This window comes from Myotis davidii, unplaced genomic scaffold, assembly GCF_000327345.1.
Source record: "Myotis davidii unplaced genomic scaffold, ASM32734v1 scaffold428, whole genome shotgun sequence".
NCBI classification, from domain to species: Eukaryota; Metazoa; Chordata; class Mammalia; order Chiroptera; family Vespertilionidae; genus Myotis; species Myotis davidii.
This window is the reverse complement of record NW_006299834.1, coordinates 3151064-3172136: the sequence shown is the minus strand read 5'-3', so window position 1 is coordinate 3172136 and position 21073 is coordinate 3151064. Positions and strand designations below refer to the sequence as shown.

The 21073-nt window shown below is 39.9% G+C and overlaps 1 protein-coding gene across 4 annotated transcripts in view; it reads left to right on the top strand.

The window, feature by feature from the left end:
• Positions 1 to 21073, top strand: part of TNRC6B (trinucleotide repeat containing 6B) — a 177582-nt gene that overhangs the window by 141507 nt on the left and 15002 nt on the right. For 3 of the 4 annotated variants that reach the window (XM_015571922.1, XM_015571924.1, XM_006775981.2), the window contains 9 exons: positions 1322 to 1453; positions 1637 to 1732; positions 1910 to 2087; positions 9016 to 9153; positions 11281 to 11457; positions 12947 to 13093; positions 13290 to 13385; positions 17578 to 17802; positions 18255 to 18325. In XM_015571922.1, coding sequence (XP_015427408.1) covers positions 1322 to 1453; positions 1637 to 1732; positions 1910 to 2087; positions 9016 to 9153; positions 11281 to 11457; positions 12947 to 13093; positions 13290 to 13385; positions 17578 to 17802; positions 18255 to 18325 — 1260 coding nt within the window. Of the gene's footprint in view, positions 1 to 1321; positions 1454 to 1636; positions 1733 to 1909; positions 2088 to 9015; positions 9154 to 11280; positions 11458 to 12946; positions 13094 to 13289; positions 13386 to 17577; positions 17848 to 18254; positions 18326 to 21073 lie in introns of all 4 variants that reach the window. The other variant, XM_015571923.1, reaches the window with a different exon arrangement.

Sequence of the window (21073 nt, the reverse complement as noted above, 5' to 3'; positions counted from 1 at the left end):
TAAAGATAAATGTAAGGTCCTAAGATCAAAGCATAAATTAATAAAATTTTAAAACCTAGCTGCTTAAATATTATATTGGGGAGCAAAACATTTTAAAATATTGTAAGTTTTATTTTTATTTTTAAATATTGAGATTTTAATTGACAATAAGCTTAGTATATGAATTGGGAGTTCTGATGCAATCATCAGAGAAACTGAGACCTTAGGCATCAATAACAAAAGCATGGCTTTTAACAGAAGGGTCAGTGGTGGCCAGGTCTACTTAGTACTAGACTATTCTAGGAAATGGCTTTCTGTTCTGGGCTCTGCATTGAGAAATTGAATGAGATTCAGGTGGAAAAAAACAAACAAAACATATTTAGCCTAAAGATGAGACACAAGAAAACTATAATCATTGTCTCCAGACATTGAAAAACCATCCTGAGAAATAAGAGCAATTATTGGGTGCATTTTTAAGCATTTGACATGGATTAACTCATAAAATTCTCAAGCAATCACTGAAGTTAACATTATTATTCCAATTTGGGAGGTAAGGAAAATGAAGCTCAGAAAGGTTAAATAAGTAACTTTCCCTGAGTCACATGCCTAAGAAATGGCAGACCTATGCAGTCTGCCTCCAGAACTAAATAAACTCTTGACCAGTGTGCTTCTTGCCACTCCTGGAAGAGGGATTAAGTTTGTTGTCCTTGGCGCCAGCTGATTCAGTGGATTCAGTGAAAGAACGTGCAGAGAAACTCAGCTCAGGTCAGATAAAACATCCTAAATGAGCAGTCGGAATACGGGAGGGAGTCCTGCGTCTGCCCCTGGAGGTTCCTACAGCCTAGCCTAGCTCACTCCTGACAACCATGGAGAAGGAACCAGCTGAGCCAGTGTCTCTTATTTATAAGTTGATGTATTTTTTAATTTGTATAACAAATACTTTCTTTTAAGCATTTATTTAGTAGCTTTATATGGCTTGATATATTTTGTTTTATGGCACATTTTGAGTAATAATTTCTCAGACAAATGTCATATTGTCATTAAAATTTCCTGATCTTGCCAATGTTTTCCTGATTGTAAAGTTCATCATTTTTGTTGTAAAAAAATTAGAAAATCTAATAAAAGAATTTAAAAGCTCATACACTATCACCACTCAGAGATAACTTATCATTATTAACTCTTTGATGTAATTTTCCCAATCATGTAATGTTTTTCAAGGAAAATAATTGACTCTTGTTTTAGATCTATTAAGATTATTTCCACACATGAATAATTTATTTTGATAAATTCTGGCAGTTCATCTTTTTTGTTCTTTTTATTTTGTTTTTATTTTTCTGGCTAGGTTTCTGCCTCAGTGCTCAAGCAGTTTCCCAACAGTGGCCTGAATCCAGGTCTTTTCAATGTGGGGCCCCAGTTATCTCCTCAACAAATTGCCATGCTGAGCCAGCTTCCACAGATTCCCCAGTTTCAGTTGGTAAGTAGCTGATTTTCCTCCCATAACTAAAATGGTTATGTACTTTTTCTTTAAATTGATTTGCTTCATTTTATGTGCGCTCACCTGGGGGTAAAAATGACCCATAGACCAAGAACTTGGTGGCACTTTCCTCGTGGACACTTGACTCAGGAAGCTTAGGGCCTCTCTCTTTCTTCCCTGTAGGCATGTCAGCTTCTCTTGCAGCAGCAGCAACAGCAGCAGTTGTTACAGAACCAGAGAAAGATTTCTCAAGCTGTGCGCCAGCAGCAAGAGCAGCAGGTACGTGGGATTGCAAGGGTCCCTCTTTAGTGCTCTTTGTAAGGAGTGCATTTCTATGAAACCTCTTTGATAGCAAAAACAAACCATATGCAATCTTTTCCTGTGAAGTTCGGGATGTTGCCTTACCGTGTGTCTGTTTTCCCTTGGGCCTCCTTGCTCTGGACTGCCCACCTCCAGCTGGCTCGAATGGTGAGTGCACTGCAGCAGCAGCAGCAGCAGAGGCAGCCGAGCATGAAGCATTCACCGTCTCATCCCGTCGGGCCCAAGCCACATCTGGACAACATGGTACCCAACACTCTGAATGTGGGGCTCCCAGACCTTCAAACCAAAGGGCCAATCCCTGGATATGGTTCCGGTAAGTTGTTAGTAATGACAATTACCTTTCTTTAAGCCTATGGTAAGGATTGAACCTACATTACCCTTTGTTTTCATAACAGCCATACAAAGTGTATATAGTCTTACCCCTGTCTTCCAGATGAGAAGTATCTGAGTTATTAGCATCTGGGAGTGTCTATAGGTTTCAGAAGCTTACCATACAATGAGTAAATAGCAAAGACAGGGCTCCAACTTCTGATCGAAAAGCAGTCTTTTTATATGGATGAATGGCAGTCTGCTTCCCAAGAAGTAGGAATTTTTAAAAACTGGTTTAAATGTTTGTACATGCTGTGAGTGCTACAGGTACCTGAGGTAATAACATATTAAAATATATACAAGTTGAGATGTTTAACTTGACTGATAAAACTACCTTCTCTTGAAAAAATGGAGAACTAAAATTAAATTTATAAGGCGAACTGACAAAATTCTTCTGATATTTGTATTTCATCTGATTTAAATAGAATTAGCACAACTGCCCTAACCGGTTTGGCTCAGTGGATAGAGCGTCAGCCTGTGGACTGAAGGGTCCCAGGTTCGATTCCGGTCAAGGGCATGTAACTTGGTTGTGGGCACATCCCCAGTAGGGGGTGTGCAGGAGGCAGCCGATCAGTGTTTCTAACTCTCTATATATACAAGTTGAGATGTTTAACTTGACTGATAAAACTACCTTCTCTTGAAAAAATGGAGAACTAAAATTAAATTTATAAGGCGAACTGATAAAATTCTTCTGATATTTGTATTTCATCTGATTTAAATAGAATTAGCACAAGTAAGGTTACACCTTTGACATTCATAAAGAATTTCTTGGCAGGCAAATCATAGCTCTTTCAGAACTGAGGAACATGCTGTAAGCAGAATCCAATCAGTGAGGCAATAGTTATTTAAAAATAAATTTTAAAAATTAAAAACGTACCACACCACAGGAGGTTTCTTCTCAGATTCACATTTAGATTTTATTTTGGTAAAGAAGGTACTCTACTGTGCAAACTCAAAGCAAGAAAACCTGAAATCCATGCTCCTAGGTGGCAGAGTGACCCTGGACAATGACCTTGCTCTCTGTGCTCTAGTTCTGTGAGGCACCTACTTATATATGTTTTTATTTCTTTCAGAGAGAGGAAGGGAGAGGGAGAGAGAGATAGAAACATCAGTGATGAGAGAGAATCATCTATTGGCTGCCTCCTGCACACCCGCTACTGGGGACCCAGCCTAGGTGTGTGCCCTGACCGGAAATTGGTCTGTGACTTCCTGGTCATGGGTTGACGCTGAACTACTAGCAACACTGGCCAAGCTCAGTTATACTCTTTCTTAAAAATGACCTGAGAACTGACTTAAATTCAATATATCCCTTCTACCACTTGACACAGAAGGGCTGACTCCCCACTATCCCATATCTTGCTAGGGCATGCTCATCTGTGTATCGAACACCAGGGTACCAAGCAAGGAGGAAGCCTCCCATAATAACTAATGAAGGTGTCATTATCTCCTGGGTTTCCAGTCTGCTTGTTCATCGTGTTTTCTGTTAAGGATGAAGCTTGACATAAGAACCTGGGTGTTTTGGTATGTGTTGAGTTGTTCTGAATTTAGACACCATATGCCAGGGGTAGGGAACCTTTTTTCTGCCAAGGACCATTTGGATATTTATAACATCATTCCCAGGTCATACAAAATTATCAACTTAAAAATTAGCCTGCTGCATTTGGTCAAACGTTTAATTAACTCACCCCTAATGCCTTGGCAGAGCCAGAGCAAATGATTCCGCAGGCTGGACATTCCCCACCCCTGCCATATGTTGTAATAAAGCAGGACAACTTTGCTTCTTCCATTTCTTTTTGTCAAAGAATATGTAGTTCTCAAAGTGGAGTCCAGGCAGTTCAAAGCAAAGAGAGCTTTTGCACAGTTGCAAGCAGCTTTTCCACGTATTTAAGTGCACATGGTTCTTTTCAGCTCTTCTCAGTACTCATCCCTAGAGCATGTCTCAGGTGGAAAGAAAGGCACCTTCAAACAGCTTGAACATACAGGTTACTGACAGTACTCTTTTTTTTTTTTAATATATTTTATTGATTTTTTACAGAGAGGAAGGGAGAGGGATAGAGAGTTAGAAACATCGACCAGCTGCCTCCTGCACACCTCCTACTGGGGATGTGCCCGCAACCAAGGTACATGCCCTTGACCGGGATCGAACCTGGGACCTCTCAGTCTGCAAGCCGATGCTCTATCCACTGAGCCAAACCGGTTTCGGCTACTGACAGTACTCCTAAGACACGTTTTCGGCCCTGGCCTTTGTGGTTTAATGGGTTGGGCATTGTCTTGTGCATCAACAGGTTTCTGATTTGATTCCGGGTCAGGGCACATGCCCAGGTTGCAGGCTCGACTCTAGGTTGGGGGTGCAGCCAAGCAATATTTCTCTCTCACGTCAATGTTTCTCTCTCTCTCTTCTCTCTCCCTCTCCCTCTCTCTTTAAAAATCAGTAAAAATAATTAAAAAACAAAACAAAACATGTTTTCACAATGCATCAGGTAAAGCCTGTGGATAAACTTAATACGTGATTTTCTTAATCTGGGCATATATTAGTAAGACCTAAAGTCATGATGTATTTATCTCAGTGACAATCAGTCTTTAGAACAGCTTTAATATTTTCTGCCTCCTATTAAAAAGTAAAATTATACCTTGACTGTGAATCTGTTTTTAGCACATATACCTTTCTTATTTATTATAGAAAAATTTTATCATGATACCTTGTTAGATTAATGGTATTATTTGTGATTATTGTTTTCGTCTTAACTATTCCTAATGGCTAAAGGATCAGAGTTCAGTATACACACACATATGCATTTATGGAAAAAAAAATTTTTATATTATATTCCTGTTGCATAATATTCCTGTTTCATAAATAACTTATACATTTAGCTATGTATTGAAATCCTATTGAAGCAAGGAGAAAGAACATACTGACTTACTAACCTATTTATGTTTAATAACTTATTAAACAATAGCTAAGTTAATTTTATTAGGACTTTATCATATTAATTGTAATCTGACCAGTTTTAATCTTCCTTACAAGATACATTTTGTATAATTTTTCTTAATGTATATTACCTTATTTATTTAAATTGAAAAATATATTTTGGGATTCCAAGTAAGTCTGATTTGGCTGCCTGTTTTGAATAAATCTGTAGCTATAAATTTTGATGAAAATATATTTCAAGCTTATACAGATTAAATTCTTTTTCAAAAAAGATTATATGGCAAAAATGTAACAAATTGAATAGTATTTTAATCTTTCTAATGCTGAGTGTATCAATCTAAAAAAGATACCCATGGGTTAAAGTAGCAGGAATAATTCAGATTATCTTAAGTCTTGATAAAGTCCCTTTTGGTATATTTTCTCAAAATTAAAAAGTTAAATGACTTTTAACTGCTTAACTAATTCTTAATTGATTGTTTCTGTAAAATGGATTTTTTTTTAATTCTCTGCTTGTAGCAAAATTGAAAAATTAAATTGTCAGATGATAATGTCCTATCTAAAAGTTATGTTTTAATATATGTTATCAAACCGGGCGGGGGGGGATATTTTAGAAAGAATTCAAAAAAATGAGTGATGTTATTTTTTAAAAAATTTAAAAAGAAGTAAGTGATGTTATACCAAGACTCCTTCTTTTCCAATTTGCTTATTCATATAACATTTATTAGTGCTTCATATCTATAAAAATTTGTAAAAATAGGCATAAAGTAGCATGAATTTGATCTCATTTTAGTAATAAGCCATAGTCATTAGTAGCTGAACTAATCGGTAAAACAGTCACTCATCTTAATAGAAAATGCATTTCCAATAAAATCTTATTTTTTGTTTAAAATGTATCAAAATTTATAATATTTATGTGTGCATACCTAGTGGAAAGTATTTGTATCTATGAATGTGCCAATATCATGTACATGTGGACATGGATTAGAACTGTTGTGTTAAATGGGCAACTGTGGGTGGTTTGTTTCTCCTGTAATGTGTTCATTATAATTATTACAAAAGCAGTAGTTTGTTTTTTAATCTACAATAAAAGGAGTAGCAGAAAATAGAAAACTACAGACAAAGGGAGTGAAGGGGGAACAATGAGGGACAAGTTCATTTGAGAGAGTTTCCTTTAGATGCTAAGCACTGAGCCAAGTGGTAGTGAAGAACAGATGATGAATTTAGGTGCATGGAAGCCAGAGAAAGACAGATAAGATACACAAAGGGTTGTTTTGTAAGAATGATAAGATAGCTAACAGGGACATCCTGGTGAAACAAGTCCCTGGGAAGGAAAGGGGCCTGTCTTATCTCTGTACCTGTTGCTAACGTAGAACCTGGCACAAATGAGGCTCTCCGTAAATATTCATCAGCTGACTAAATGGTCTGTCTGATTTGAGTTGAAGTGTTGGTGAACCGGAGAATTGCAGGGAGGCCACTTGGTGGGCAGCTTGGTTTTAATGAAACAGCAAGTGTAATAAAGTCAGTTTTCCTGGGTTTAGCGGCATGATAGCTCATAAGTAGCCCAGAGATCACAAGTGGTGTGCTCCTCTGCTTCCTGTTAATGCAGCCACAGAGCACAGCGCCCCAGAATCCCTCCCTCCAGAGTTGCTGAGTGCATTCTGTGTCCTGATGTCATGCCAACACTGTATGACATCGAGAAAGAACGAGTCATGTACAACCTTGCACTGATTTTTTTTCCCCTCTCAATGGTTTTGGGTTTGTAGGGTAAACCCTTCAAGGCAGTTTCATCTTCTGTCCTTCCTGTCACCCCTTTAATTGTTTTCCTTACCAAACCTTGTTATTTGGTTATGGTGCTGCTATATTTTGGTGGCATTTGATCCCCAAGTTTCTAATGAGAATGATGCCCACTTTGCTTAAGGTTCAGATGGACTCCTGAAACTCTCCCCTCCCCTATGATTTATAACTCTTACTAATTTTCTACACTTCATGTGTCACAAAAGAACTCTAAACAGCTGAAATTTAATACCTTTAATTCCCTTGGAGTTTTAGAGAAATTTTAGAGCAACGTTAAAGAAAATTAATGTGTAAGGAATGGTTCCTTATCCTCTTACTAATCCCTACATTCTTGTTTTTAATCTTCACCAGAATCCTGAGTTATTTTCAAAAGCTCTTTCTCAATGACTGGAACCAGCTTTCAGATGGCCTGGAATCCAAGCACCTTGGGCTGGTTTTCTCTGTCAAAGGTAGAGGTGTAATTTGCCCAAGGAGCAACACACTTAGGCCATTAAAGCTTATGTCAGAGAAAGCCCTTGTTCCGTTCAACTTCCCTGCCCTCCAGTCTTATTTCAACTCAGCAACATAGGACAAAAGATGAAAATATCTTAAACCCTATTTTTAAAAAAATTGTTAATTTGAAATAATTTCAGCTCATACCAAGGATTTCTACTCTCCACCCTTCAGTTACTTAGACTAGTGAAGTCAGTTACAGTGTGAAAGAACAGAGTTCTTTATATTTATAGCAACATTTTGAACATGTCAAGAGGGTGTTAGAAATGGACTTGAACTTGATTTATTATGCATTTGTAAAACTATATCTGACAACTATGAGAAGCACAGGGGAAAAAACATATCCTGGACCCTCAGTGGGACATGGATAAATGGTATTTAGGGACCAATAAGACACCAGCAGATGGTAGGAGAGTAAAATGGATGCAGCATGGAGTCTTGCATGGCCAGAGCTGCACATTCTAGAGTAAGAATAGATTGGTTTTGGCTCTTGTAAGCCACCTGAGCTTCGGCATGGGGAACCTTGATCACCTCTCTGGTTGCTACACTTACTATAGCTCTTAATCATCTCTCTGGTTATTCATTGTTCTTCCCCTTCTCTGTTTCATTGCTTTATTTTAGTCCTTTATTTTACTTTTATGACAGTGGGTTTGAAAAAATATTAAGTACATTCTGATCCAAAATGGATGGTGGACCTTGTGAAACTCCATCAACAAGTCTCTCACTTTGGCTTTCTCCTGTCTAGCCCTCTGCAGTGGGAAAGCATTACCCACCAAAACTCTTACGGAAAATCTGACACCCGAGGCTTACGTGGGGACTCATGGCAAAGCCAGCTCTGAACCTCTTACCAATAACCTATTCGAGCTTTGGGATCTGCATCACTGCATAAAAACTTTTTCAAATTGATCTCTCAGATTCTATCCTGGCCTTCAACTACCCATTCTCACCTTGCCAGTTCTCTTTCTAAAATACAAACCTAGCTACTGCTCTCTCACTTGCTTAAAATTTTCTTTATCTCCTGTCTTAGAGGAAAAAGGTCCAAACTCCTTTACCTGATATATAAAGACCCTGCATGACATGACTCTTCATTTCTCCCCCATCTCCTACCATTCTGCCTCACTTCGTCCATAGTTAGCCAGCCAAGCATTGGAGTTACACCGTACTCTCATTCCTTAAATATTGTCATGAGTTAGAGCTTTGTACTTGGTTTCCTTGATTTCCTCACATACTTACCTAGGCCCGAGGTCAAATTTCCCTTCTTCTGCAAAGCCTTTCCTCCCCCAGTACCCTTACCACAACCTCATAGCTGCTCTTATTCTGTATTAGTTGAATGTGTGGACACCTCCACCTCAGTTGGAGAATCATTGGCCCCAACATTCTGTTTGGCACAAATGTCAGCTAAATTAATAGGTGAGTGAGATGGTCTTAATTATATGGCAGTCATACACATTTTCATACCTTAACAGAGGAGTCGTTCGGTTTTTAGCAAGCAAGACCAAGATCAGTATTTTGAATTAAAATGTCTGTTTCTGAATGAAACTCCTTGAGAATTAGTCTTTAAGTTACAAATGAATCCATTCATGGGTTCTGCCTCAGAACTCTTGTTACTGATACTAGAAATTTATAGAAAGACATAAAATGTGGTTGTCTGTTTTAGGCTTCAGCTCTGGCGGCATGGACTATGGCATGGTTGGCGGGAAAGAGGCTGGAACAGAGTCTCGCTTTAAACAGTGGACCTCCATGATGGAGGGACTCCCCTCTGTAGCCACACAGGAAGCCAATATGCACAAAAATGGTAAGAGCAAGCAAAGCATTATGAGTCGGAGCTCTTCTGACCCTCAGCAGGCCTTGAAGTGTCCCGTAAAATTATTTTAAAGCATGGATTTTTAGCTTTTTTTTTTAGCAAGCCTCTTAATTTCTCCCAAAAAAATCTTATGGTTGCCTATGAAGGAAGATTGTGTGTGCATTTCAAATTATAAGAATGCTAGTTCTAATTAAAGAGAACAAAACTTCCCACCTGTGGTGGGATGGGATTGAGGATAGTAGAAGCAAATTTAAGTACCCATTTAGGATAAAACCCTAATGAATTGGCTGAGAGAACAAAAACAGGTTATTTTTAGGTGCATGAGATCACAACAAATATATTGATTTTTGAACCTTTCAACCTCCAAAAGATGACTACCAGATCAATACATGAGATTTGAACTTTCCACAAAGCTTTCTTGCTCTTTATGGATTACAGCAATTGAGGGCATTCTAGGCTTTGGTTGTAAATGTGGGTCAGCCCTTCATCTCCAAAGTCCTCTGTAAGAGCGTGTCCGTTTCCCTGTAAGTCACATAGAAGGCCTTGGAGTCTTCCTTCACCCTTTGTTTCAATGTGAGTTTCAATAGATAGTAATTGGCTTGGACTCCACTCTGTCTATGAGAACCAAGTATAAATAGGAGTGGGACTGCTGCTGCAGCTCCCTGGCAGGCCTCGCCCCGTCATTCTGCAGCCTGCCATGGCCTTTATAAGCCACTCTTAAAAACATGCCCAGCGGCTGCTCAAGTGGCCACTTGGAGCTCTCTGCCTGCTAGCCCAAATCGTGTCATTTGATTTTGTGCCACAAAATGAAGAACAGTTTGTAGAAACTAAGATCTGTTTCTGAACTCAATAATCCAAGCCCATCATCTATAGCTTCAGGCACTTACACTGCTTCCTTCCCCAAAGACTTGATAGGTGCAGGACAATAAGTACAGAATGGCCGGTGAGAGGCTATCGCGAAGGTAGAACAGCCGCTTGCCTTTTTAGAGCTAACAGGTAATATTTTCCCCATTTCCTTAGCAATCTCCAAGGGACTCGAGCTTTTCGTGCTCTATGGCTACCCTGGACTGTGCCCTCGGATCAGATTTCTTTCAGAGGCTCCAGAAAGTCAGTGACTTCTTAGCTGAGCATGGAGATAGTTTTGTTGATACTCCTGCTAGGCCAAACCAAAGAGATTCTTTTAACCGATATTTATATATAGATATTTTAATACATAGCCTTGGAACTAATTTTATCAGTTCATAAATAGGACCCTAAGAATAGATCAAGTGACACAATACAACATGTAAAATTTGTTTGAGAAATAGGTAGAATGGTATCTCATGGAGGCTAAAAATGTTATTTAAAGTAAAGCTCATTTGTTTGTTAGTTGAAGGGAATTTTAAGCATTTGATTTTTTTATGCCTCGTGGCATATAAAATGTATGAAGCGGGCACTGACAAAACCGCTGAAATGCTCTCAGGAAAGTACTTACAAAGGATTTGCTGTTCTTCGTGTGTGGGGCCATGGATCTCAGAGCTGCAGAGTTCACTGCTGGTCTTGTGCTGGCAAAGACCCTAGGCAGGAATTCCATCTCATGGCTTTGGAATTTAAAGCAATTGCAGATGCTTTTCTCTCCAGTGGACTTCCCTACGTTTATACTGCTTCTGCCAGCAAAACTAGGCCTGATCAGCACTGAAGAACTTGGGTGGGTCGGTAATGTCGATACAAATGCAGTTAAAAAGCCTTCTTATGTGCTGCAAGTTGTTTAATGTTCTTATTATTTCTCTTGAGTCATTAGTATGGAAACTGTGGGGATAGTGGTGTGATTTGTAGTTTATGAAAGTTTAGTTAACTTCGTAAAAACATGGAATTTTAAAACTGAAAGGAACACTCAAGAATGAAAATAGTGCTTTGTGCATGAGTGAGAAACTGAAAGGCTCAGAAAAGTGAAATGAATTGTTCACGATCATCCCTCTTATTATCTGTATGCTGGATCTCAAGTGTGACCCCTCATCCCAGTACTCTTTCTACTACAGAATTCTGTATTTGTTTGAGTTTCTCTAAATAAAAGATTGATAAGTTCTATTCACAGGAGTCCTTTCAAAATGTGAATTAATTTCCTCTCTCTTTTGTCAGGCGCTATAGTGGCCCCTGGTAAGACCCGAGGAGGGTCACCATACAACCAGTTTGATATCATCCCAGGTGACACACTGGGTGGCCATACGGGTCCTGCTGGTGATAGCTGGTTACCTGCCAAATCTCCACCAACAAATAAAATCGGAAGTAAATCCAGCAATGCCAGTTGGCCTCCAGGTATTGTCCAGGAATTCTGAACAAATTGTTTTTGCCACCCACTTTACTAAGGCATCTACTTTCATTTGCTTCATTTAGTAATTATTGCCTGATAAAAGCAAAGTATGTGATATGCTGTGGGAAGATAGAAAATTTTCATTAGATACGGTCTCTGCTCTGTAGCGTTCAGTCAGGAAAATAAGGTGTTGACACTGATCGCCTGCAAGGTAAGCTACTGAGTGGTAAATACTGTGTGGACCTGGATGCACTGAAGGAAGTCAGGGGAGGGGAATCCGGAGATCAAAGAAGGTGACTTGGAGCCGGGGCTTGGCATGCACTTGTCATAGGATGCTTTGTAACCTGGATTCTTCTGAAATAGCCATTGAATTGATTTATTTTTTTAAGCACGTATTTATTGTCAGGTTCACAGCAGTGAGTGAATGAGAATATTTGTTGCTTCTCTCTCTCTTTCTCTCTCTCTTTCTCTCTCTCTCTCTCTCTCTCTCTTGCAAATAACCTATTCATTGTAGAAAAGAATTTTAATGTAGTAAAGCAAAAATAAAAAGAACATTTGGTATATGTCCTTCTAAACCTCTCTATATAGTTGTATTTGTGATATGAGTATGCTGAGTTTCAGTTTATTAAAGTAGGCTTGTATAATGCCTGTTGCTCATTTATAATGCATATTGCTTTCCTTCATCATGATTAGAAAAATAAAAGTTTACTAACACATCACATAACTTTAAGTATGATTGAAATGAACCAATAAAAATTGTAAACACTATTTATACATATTCCAGGCTTTTTCATGATAAGCCTGTTTATTCCTGCCAGTTGTCCCTGCACATTTCGTGTAGTAGTGGTCATTTGTATTGTATTTTCTTTTGTGCATCTGAGCCAATTTGCAGTGAGATAAATGGGAGAAGCCACTGATTCCCAACCTAGATATTCTCTCCGTTCTTGTCCTAGATGCCTGAATAGTCCTCATGAGCACTAGGCCTTAATCCTGCCTCTCTGCCCCCAAGCCTGAACTTCCCTGGGAGCAGGAAGAGCAGGTATCAGGACTAGGCTCTGATGAGCTCTGGCATTAAGTTCACAACCATAGAGAGACAGAGGCTGACATGTTGTGATAACACCAAGGTTGCTGCCAGAGGGTATTTTCAGGATGACATTTTTAAAAATTCTATGATGAAAATCTGAAATAAAATACAGATCTATTTCTTATATCAAAAAATAACTTTATTGTACCATTTTTTGAACAACCTTCTACCTCTTGCCTGGCGGCGTGGCTCAGTGGTTGAGCATTGCCCCATGAACCAGGAGATCACTGTTCGATTCCTGGTCAGGGCACATGCCTGGATTGTGGGCTTAATCCCCAGTGGGGGGCATGCAGGAGGTAACTGATCAATGATACTCTCTTATTAATGTTTCTATCTTTCTCTTTCTCTCTGAAATTATTAAAAATATATTTAAAAACAGAAACCTCTAATACTTGTCCTTCTTCTCTCAGAATTCCAACCAGGAGTGCCATGGAAAGGTATCCAAAACATTGACCCTGAATCTGATCCCTATGTCACCCCAGGAAGTGTGCTGGGAGGTACAGCCACATCTCCCATTGTAGATACTGACCACCAACTTCTGCGGGATAACACCACAGGTAAATAGGTCAAGCATCCCTTGTGTTGATGATTCAACACCCAATATTTTCAGATGTGTCAATCTGTGGCTTCATTTATACTTGCTACTATCTAATAACCAGAAAACATACGAACATAAAGCTTTTCCAAGTTTCATTTGTTATACTGACATTTATCTGCAATATTTTTATCTTATTTTTCATCTGTCGCTTAAAGGGTCTAATTCTTCCCTCAACACCTCGCTGCCTTCACCTGGTGCCTGGCCCTACAGTGCCTCTGACAACTCCTTTACCAACGTTCATAGCACTTCAGGTATGAGTGCGACCTGTTTGTTTCCTTTTACACAGGAAATTGGCATGTATTTCTTAGCGAATACTTTTATAGTAGTTGAATAGCAGCAATATGTCAGCATAGATGGAGGCACAACTCTTGTATTGACCATGTTCTGGAGGACCTTCCAGTGCCAGAGGGGCAGGATGAGACGTACAGCTTTAGGACAGAGCAAACGGTGACATAATCACAGAGAGCTGTCAGTGTGAAAGAGGTCAAAGTTATATCCTGATGGCACAAGTGCTTTTCTTTTAACCAATCTCCCAAGAGAATCAAGGGCCATGGGAAGAGCGAGGTAAGGCCAGGTTTTATTCCGGAAGCAGCCAATTGTAGCTTGCTTTTCTCTAAAAATCCTTTCACTTTCAGACAAAGTCTATGGGCAGCCCTGGCTGGGTAGCTCAGTGGTTAGAGCATTGTCCCTATACGCCAAGGTTGCAGGTTTGATCCCCAGTCAGGGCACATACAAGTATCAACCAATGAATGCATAAATAAGTAGGACAACAAATATCTCTCTCTCTCTCTCACTCGCGCTCTCTCTTTCTCTCTCTCCCCTCCCCCCACTCCTTTCCTTTCTCTCTCTAAAATAAAGAAATAAATTTTTAAAGGCTAAGGACAGATGGCTAAGGGAAAACAAGAGGACCTTGATTAATTCTACCAACAACCTTTGCTGAGTTCCTTTTTTGTTTTTTGGGGAATACTAGGGAATGGAAAAGTTAATGGCTATATAATGGATATAATAGAGCCTTTGAAGGCACTCAACACAATGCCTTATAGATTAGGAGAGAAATCATGAGTAATTGGCACTTTGGTCTTGGAAAAGTTAGACCTTAAGCCATTCAACTCATTAAGGCTTCTGTTCTTTGTCTAGGCAAAAGTAAATAAAACAAATCCTTAGCTACCTACTAAGACTCTGCAGGTTAATGACCTTACAAATTATTTTCTATTTTTTTCTTTTTGCCTCTGTCATATCAACAGTGCAACAATGATCTATCATTTTATTGAGTGCTCCTGTAAACCAGGCAGCATGCTAAGCCTTCAGCATGAATTCCTTAAAAAAAAAAAAGAAAGAAAGAAAGAAAAGCAGTGACTTATTTCTTTCTAATGACTCAGTGGGTTTGAAGTCTGGGCAGGGCCTAGTTGGCCAGTTTTTCTGCTGCGATTACTGTCAGCTGGGGTGTCTCATGAAGTTGCAGTCGATGGCAGTGGAGCTGAGCTGGAAGGTTTCCCTCAGATGTCAGCTGTCCAACTCCCCAGTGTGCCTTCTCTCACTGCATGTGCTGCCTCATCACAGTATTTTATCTCAAGCTTCTTTTTTTTTAATTGAATTTATTAGGGTGACATACGTTCGCAAAACCATATAGGTTTTAAGTGTACAATTCAAGAAAACATCTGCATGCTGCATCATGTGCTTATTGCCCCAAGTAAAGTCTCTTTTGTCCCCATTTTACCCCCTTGCCCACCTCCACCTACCCCTCAGCTATCACCACACACACTGTTGTTAGCATAAATTCTATTTTTTTCTTTTTAAGATCTTTTTTTATTGATTTTTTAAAAATATTTTTTTAAATAATTTCAGAGAGGAAGCGAGAGGGGAGAGAGAGAAACATCAATGATGAGAGAGAGAAACATCAATGATGAGAGAGAATCATAGATTGGCTGCCTCCTGCATGCCCCCTACTGGAGATCGAGCCTGCAACTTGGGCATGTGCCCTGGACTGGAATCAAACCTGGGACCCTTTAGTCTGCAGGCCGACGCTCTATCCATTGAGCCAAACCAGCTAGCAGTGGTTCTCAACCTGTGGGTAGTGACCCCTTTGGAGTCGAACGACCCTTTCACAGGGGTCACCTAAATACATTCAGCATATCAGACATTTGCATTATGATTCATAACAGTAGCAAAATTACAGTTATGAAGTAGCAACGAAAATAATTTTATGGTTGGCAGTCACCACAATATGAGAAACTGTATTAAAGGGTCGCAGCACTAGGAAGGTTGAGAACCACTGAGCTAGGGCTTTTATATATATGTGTGTGTGTGTGTGTGTGTGTGTGTATGTATATATATATGAATATGAGGAAGGGAAATGGGGAGGAAAAGAAACATTGATGTAATACAAAACATTGATCAGCTGCCTCCTGCATGCCCCCTACTGGGGATCAAACCTGCAACCTTTCAGTACACAGGACCACACCCAACCAACCAACTGAGCCACACCAGCCAGGGCTCAGCATGAATTTTTATCTTACTTTCACTAAAAGTGAGGAGGTTCTGGTGCTATCCCCATTTTGTAGATGAAGAAACTGAGGTTCAAAGAGCTAATGTAATTTGCCTCAGGTCTGAGTGAGTGTATAAAGGAGCCAACTCAGTATTTCATGTTTTAACCACTACCCTACATTATACTTTTGTAGGACTTCTCCCTTATATGTAAAAACTCATTTTCACTTAACTCTTTTATTCCTATAACTGCCCATATCTCAGGTTTATCTGATTTGTCTTTTGTCTATAATTGGACATTCACCTGAGAGATGGCCCAATAATTAGCCCAGATATGTCTCCCCACCCAAGGCTCAATCCCACCTCCAAAATTATCTTTCCTTTTTAACTAAACTCTGTATTTTTCTTAGTGATGCTCCCATGTATCACTAAGTCATAATATGTCAGTATTGTTTTGCTCTTTCATTTCTCCCTTGTTCCCCGGATCCAGGCAGTGATGATGTCCCAAGTGGTTTAGTCTACCGTCGTACCTCTCTTATCCATGTCTCTGTTCCATCATTCTGTGTGCTGTCACCCAGGTTTTAGATCCTACTTTAAATACTACATACTGAATCTACTGCAAAATCTCCTCCTGATAGCTCAATCAGTCCCCAGCCTGCCTTCACGGCCTCCTTTACCTTTCTGCCCCTGTGGAATGTTGTTCAGACAGAATTGAGGGAAAGCATATTTGGTACAGGATGGGTGTAAATTGAACCTTGGTTTATATTTTTCAGTCTCTCTGAGCCCATCTATTTATGTAAATCCTTCAAGACCTGTCTTTGCAAAGCCTTTGGTGACAGTCCAGTCTTGTCTTTCTTCTCTGTGTATTGAGCATATATGATGTTGCCTGGGGTTACCAATTTTGTTGTTCACCTGTTTTGTCTTCCCATCTGACCTTTAAGTTCTTGAGAATAACCGTTTATATTACCCACACACTGATTTAGCGTCGTAAAGCATAGTAAGCCCTTAGAGAATATTTGTTGATAGTATTTTTTAAAACCTGTTTGAATGTTGATATCTAATATTCTGGATATCAAGAAAAATGTAATTGCCAAAACCGGTTTGGCTCAGTGGATAGAGCATCGGCCTGCGGACTGAAGGGTCCCAGGTTCGATTCTGGTCAAGGGCATGTACCTGGGTTGTGGGCACATCCCCAGTAGGAGATGTGCTGGAGGCAGCTGATCGATGTTTCTCTCTCATCGATGTTTCTAACTATCTCTCTCCCTTCCTCTCTGTAAAAAATCAATAAAATATATATTAAAAAAAAAGAAAAATGTAATTTTCTAATGTAATTTCTATTAAGTCAATAAGTATTTGTAGAATGCTTTAGTTCTGCTAGGTTTCATATTCTACATCTAGAAGTCTGATGGGTTCAGGAATACTGTCCTTGAATTTATCTTCCCTTTTGGGCTGTGTTTAGTTAAGAAAGCTGTAGGGAATTAGATAACTTATTAAAGCTTTACTCCATTTGTTAATTTGTCAATTCAGAGTGATAGTCATTGAAAATTTTATATTCATAAGCTCAAAAACTATTATTTTGTATTGCTGCTTTTTAAATGTGCACTTACGCCCTAACTGGTCTGGCTCAGTGGATAGAACGTCGGCCTGCGGACTGAAGGGTCCCAAGTTCGATTCCGGTCAAGGGCATGTACCTTGGTTACCTGTGGAGTGAGATTACCAGTAGCGGGTGTGCAGGAGGCAGCTGATTGATGTTTCTCTCTCATCGATGTTTCTAACTCTTTCTCTCCCTTCCTCTCTGTAGAAAATCAATAAAATATATTTTAAAAAATAAAATAAAAATAAATGTGCACTTACTGTTTTTAGAATTTAAATATGTGCGTATGTGTGTGTGGGTGTGCACAAAAGTTATGTGTACTGGGTGACAAAAGTAACCTTACTCCTTCCTCAATTTTCTTACAGCAAAGTTCCCTGATTACAAATCAACATGGTCCCCAGATCCCATAGGACACAACCCCACTCATCTCTCCAACAAGATGTGGAAAAACCATATTTCCTCAAGGAACACTACACCGCTGCCCCGCCCACCGCCTGGTCTGACCAACCCCAAACCATCATCTCCCTGGAGCAGCACAGCACCACGATCAGTCAGGGGGTGGGGGACACAGGACTCACGGCTTGCCTCGGGTGAGAAGGCTCTGCATAAAGGAGCATCCTTGTTCAAACACAAAGGTCTAATGTTAACACAAATGGTGAAGATGTGAAGTCTTCACAAGAGAGGAAATGCAGGTTGGCTGGTAGAGACGAAAGTGTCTCTTGAGTGGAAAGTTGCAGTCAGTGTAAAGCAAAGGGACCCAAGAACTCCCAAGGTGCTGATGGAGTGAAAATGACGAATGGCAGAGTGAGAGCACTAGGAGGAAAACGTCTGGTAGAGAAGGCATAAGAATGCATAGGGTTCCAGGTCCCGGAGAAGAGAGCTGGCTATTCAGTGCAAGAGAAAGATCAGAGTGAGGTGGAAAAGAGACACTGATTCATATGGGGAGAGAAGCAGCATGTGGGCTATATGAAAATGTTTATCACTCGTGCCTTTTTACATTTCTTGATTTTTTTTTCTAATCTTATTTTCTGATTGCTTATAGCCTCTACCTGGAGTGATGGTGGTTCAGTTCGTCCTAGTTACTGGCTGGTTCTTCATAATCTCACTCCACAGGTAATCATGCTTTCTTGTGATTTTCTAGATAGAACTTAATTGTGTTAAGAGAGAGAACCTCAGAGATGTGGGCAGATACAAAAACTAATTTATTTCCTGTCGCTGCAGAGAGGTCTAGCCTGCAAGGGTGTGTCTCCCCACCTAAGGCTCAAAGCCTACTGCTGAATGGGGGATGTTGACCACTCAGCTTCACGCCTGCCTTCAAGGATGATGTTAATACGTGTAGTTTATAAAATGGTGACAGTGGGCATTATTACCTGGTGAATTCTGTTTAGCAGAGATAACTTGCTGTATAGATTTGCCTGACAGAATCTAGAACTAAGTGGGAGATAGCTATTTAAGTGTTTTAACCACATGCAAAAACTTAACCTGTTTTTGTTTTAGTTGCTGAAGATTTGAGACTTGATATTAACTGTTTTTCTGCTTCATAAATAATTAACCATCTATCTCTGCAGAAGGAATGTGTCTATTTCATGAGGCTTAAATGCCTCCTGGGTACTTCTGATTTTCTCTCTGTTACTCTCTTCTGTGTAGATGGCAGTATTCCTTCCCATCATCAGAACATGCCCTCTGGGTTGTTTGTAGTGTGGTGGGACTTCATTTGTCCCAGAGCACCCTCCCTTCACATTGGTTGCTTTGATGACTTGACATATTTGCAGCAGCATTATGTTAATAAGCATTCAAATGAGGTTAAATGAACCCATCCAAACGAGCCCATACCCTTCCTTTGGACTTGCCAGCATAACCTTTACAGCATCTTGTTAAAAGAGATCAATTAGCCCAAGCCAGCTTGGCTCAGTAGATAGAGCATCAGCCTGCAGACTGAAGGGTCCCAGGTTAGATTCCCATCAAGGGCACATGCCTGGGTTGCGGGCTCAATCCCCAGAAGGGGGCATGCAGGAGGTGGCCAATCAATGATTCTCTCTCATCATTGATGTTTCTATCTCTCTCTCCTTCTCCCTTCCTCTCTGAAATTAAAAAAAAAGATATTTTTTTTTTTAAAAAAAGGGAGATCAATTATGTGCCTGGCTGGCATGGCTCAGTAGTTGAGCGTCGACTTATGTCACGGTTCGATTCCCGGTCAGGGTACATGCCCGGGTTGCGGGCTCAATCCCCAGTGTGGGGTGTACAGGAGGCAGCCGATCGATGATTCTCTCATCATTGATGTTTCGGTCTCTCCCTCCCTCTCCCGTCCTCTCTAAAATCAATAAAAAATATTTTTAAAAAGGAGAGATCAATTAGGCCTCCCTGCCTTCCAACACACAGAATGATTTGTCTAGCATTGAATTCATAAATGAATTTGTGTACATTTTGCTAAGCTAGCACTTCCAGAGTGGTTCCCATGGGATATTAGTAGGTGTCTGGCCTAATATGTTGGGAATGTATACTTGATTAAACAAAATTAAGCAGGTTTCTTCACTATGAGACTTTAGTTCCTTTAATATGCTAACATGTGTTATGATCCACTGTGGAGAAATAGAGCTTCTCCTAAATTTTTTTGCCAGCGAACTTATCTAAGGTTGGATAGGTCACTTTTGTCACCAAATACACATAAATTTGCGTGTAAACCCAGGGCTTGTATTTCATGGTACATGCTGAGAAAGGCAGTTTCCTAAATACAGTTAACATGAGGAAGAGTCTGGATTGGCTCTTAATCCCTGTATCTAATAACTCAGCTAAAAGCCCCAGGTTATTTAGCTAATAGCTGACTAAAGCATGAAGATTTTTTATAACCATCCTCAAAACTATATCTGCCTCATTATTTCTAAGTAGTCACACACAGTGTGGTGGGTGTAGTGTGATTAGGATGAGAGAAGGGATACACTGTATTGAAATGAGACTGGGCAAGCCAACCAGCTGTTCACTCCCATTTTATTTCAGTTTTCACACCCATTTTATAATATGAAAAATAGTATGTATGTATGTGTGTAAAAGGAATATAGGGATTGGCTGTGTTTGTATTAGAAAGAGTTCAATAATTTTAAAAATCAACACTTGCTGGTTAGCAGACTAATCTGGGTTATAGTTTAAAAGAAGGTTATAAGGTCAAATCTTTGGTTCCTGGATAAATTTACTTTTTTTTACCTAAAATATTTTTGGAAGACATCTATCCTGAAAAGTCACTAGTGGCATACACTGATATGCTTCTGTAGTCAGTTGTCACTTTAAAAACAATGCTAAGAGCTGTTTCTCCAATCATCTATAATAATAAAAGCATAATATGCTAATTAGACCAGATTGCCAGACGTCCTCCTGGATGACCTTCCTGACGAAGCGGGGGCTTGCACTGACCACCAGGGGGCAGATGCTTCACGCAGGAGCTTCCCTGACGCACATTGGCCATTTACAAAGAAATAGCACCGTGGACCTGGCACCCACAAAGCAACACTCGGCTTCCCCCAAGTGGGGCACAGGCCCCACCACCATCCAGGAGTGACAACCCACCAAATCACAGCTGACACTGCCGAGACCCAGTGGCGCAAAATGCAGACATAGCCCAGCCCAGCCTGGAAACAGTTGCTGTGGGTGCCAGGTAATGATGTTACATAGCAACACCCAGCTTCTCCCTCACAACTAGCCACCTTGGAGTTTCTTCAGTCCAGGGACACGACTTGCTTTATAGCCAGGTGCAAACATTTTACACTTTAACCAATTGTCTGTGAAGCATTTTCCTGTGCCTCATCTCATTTAATCCTCACAGAAGTCCTGGCGTAGGTAGATAGGAGACTCAGTGGAATCCTATTTTCT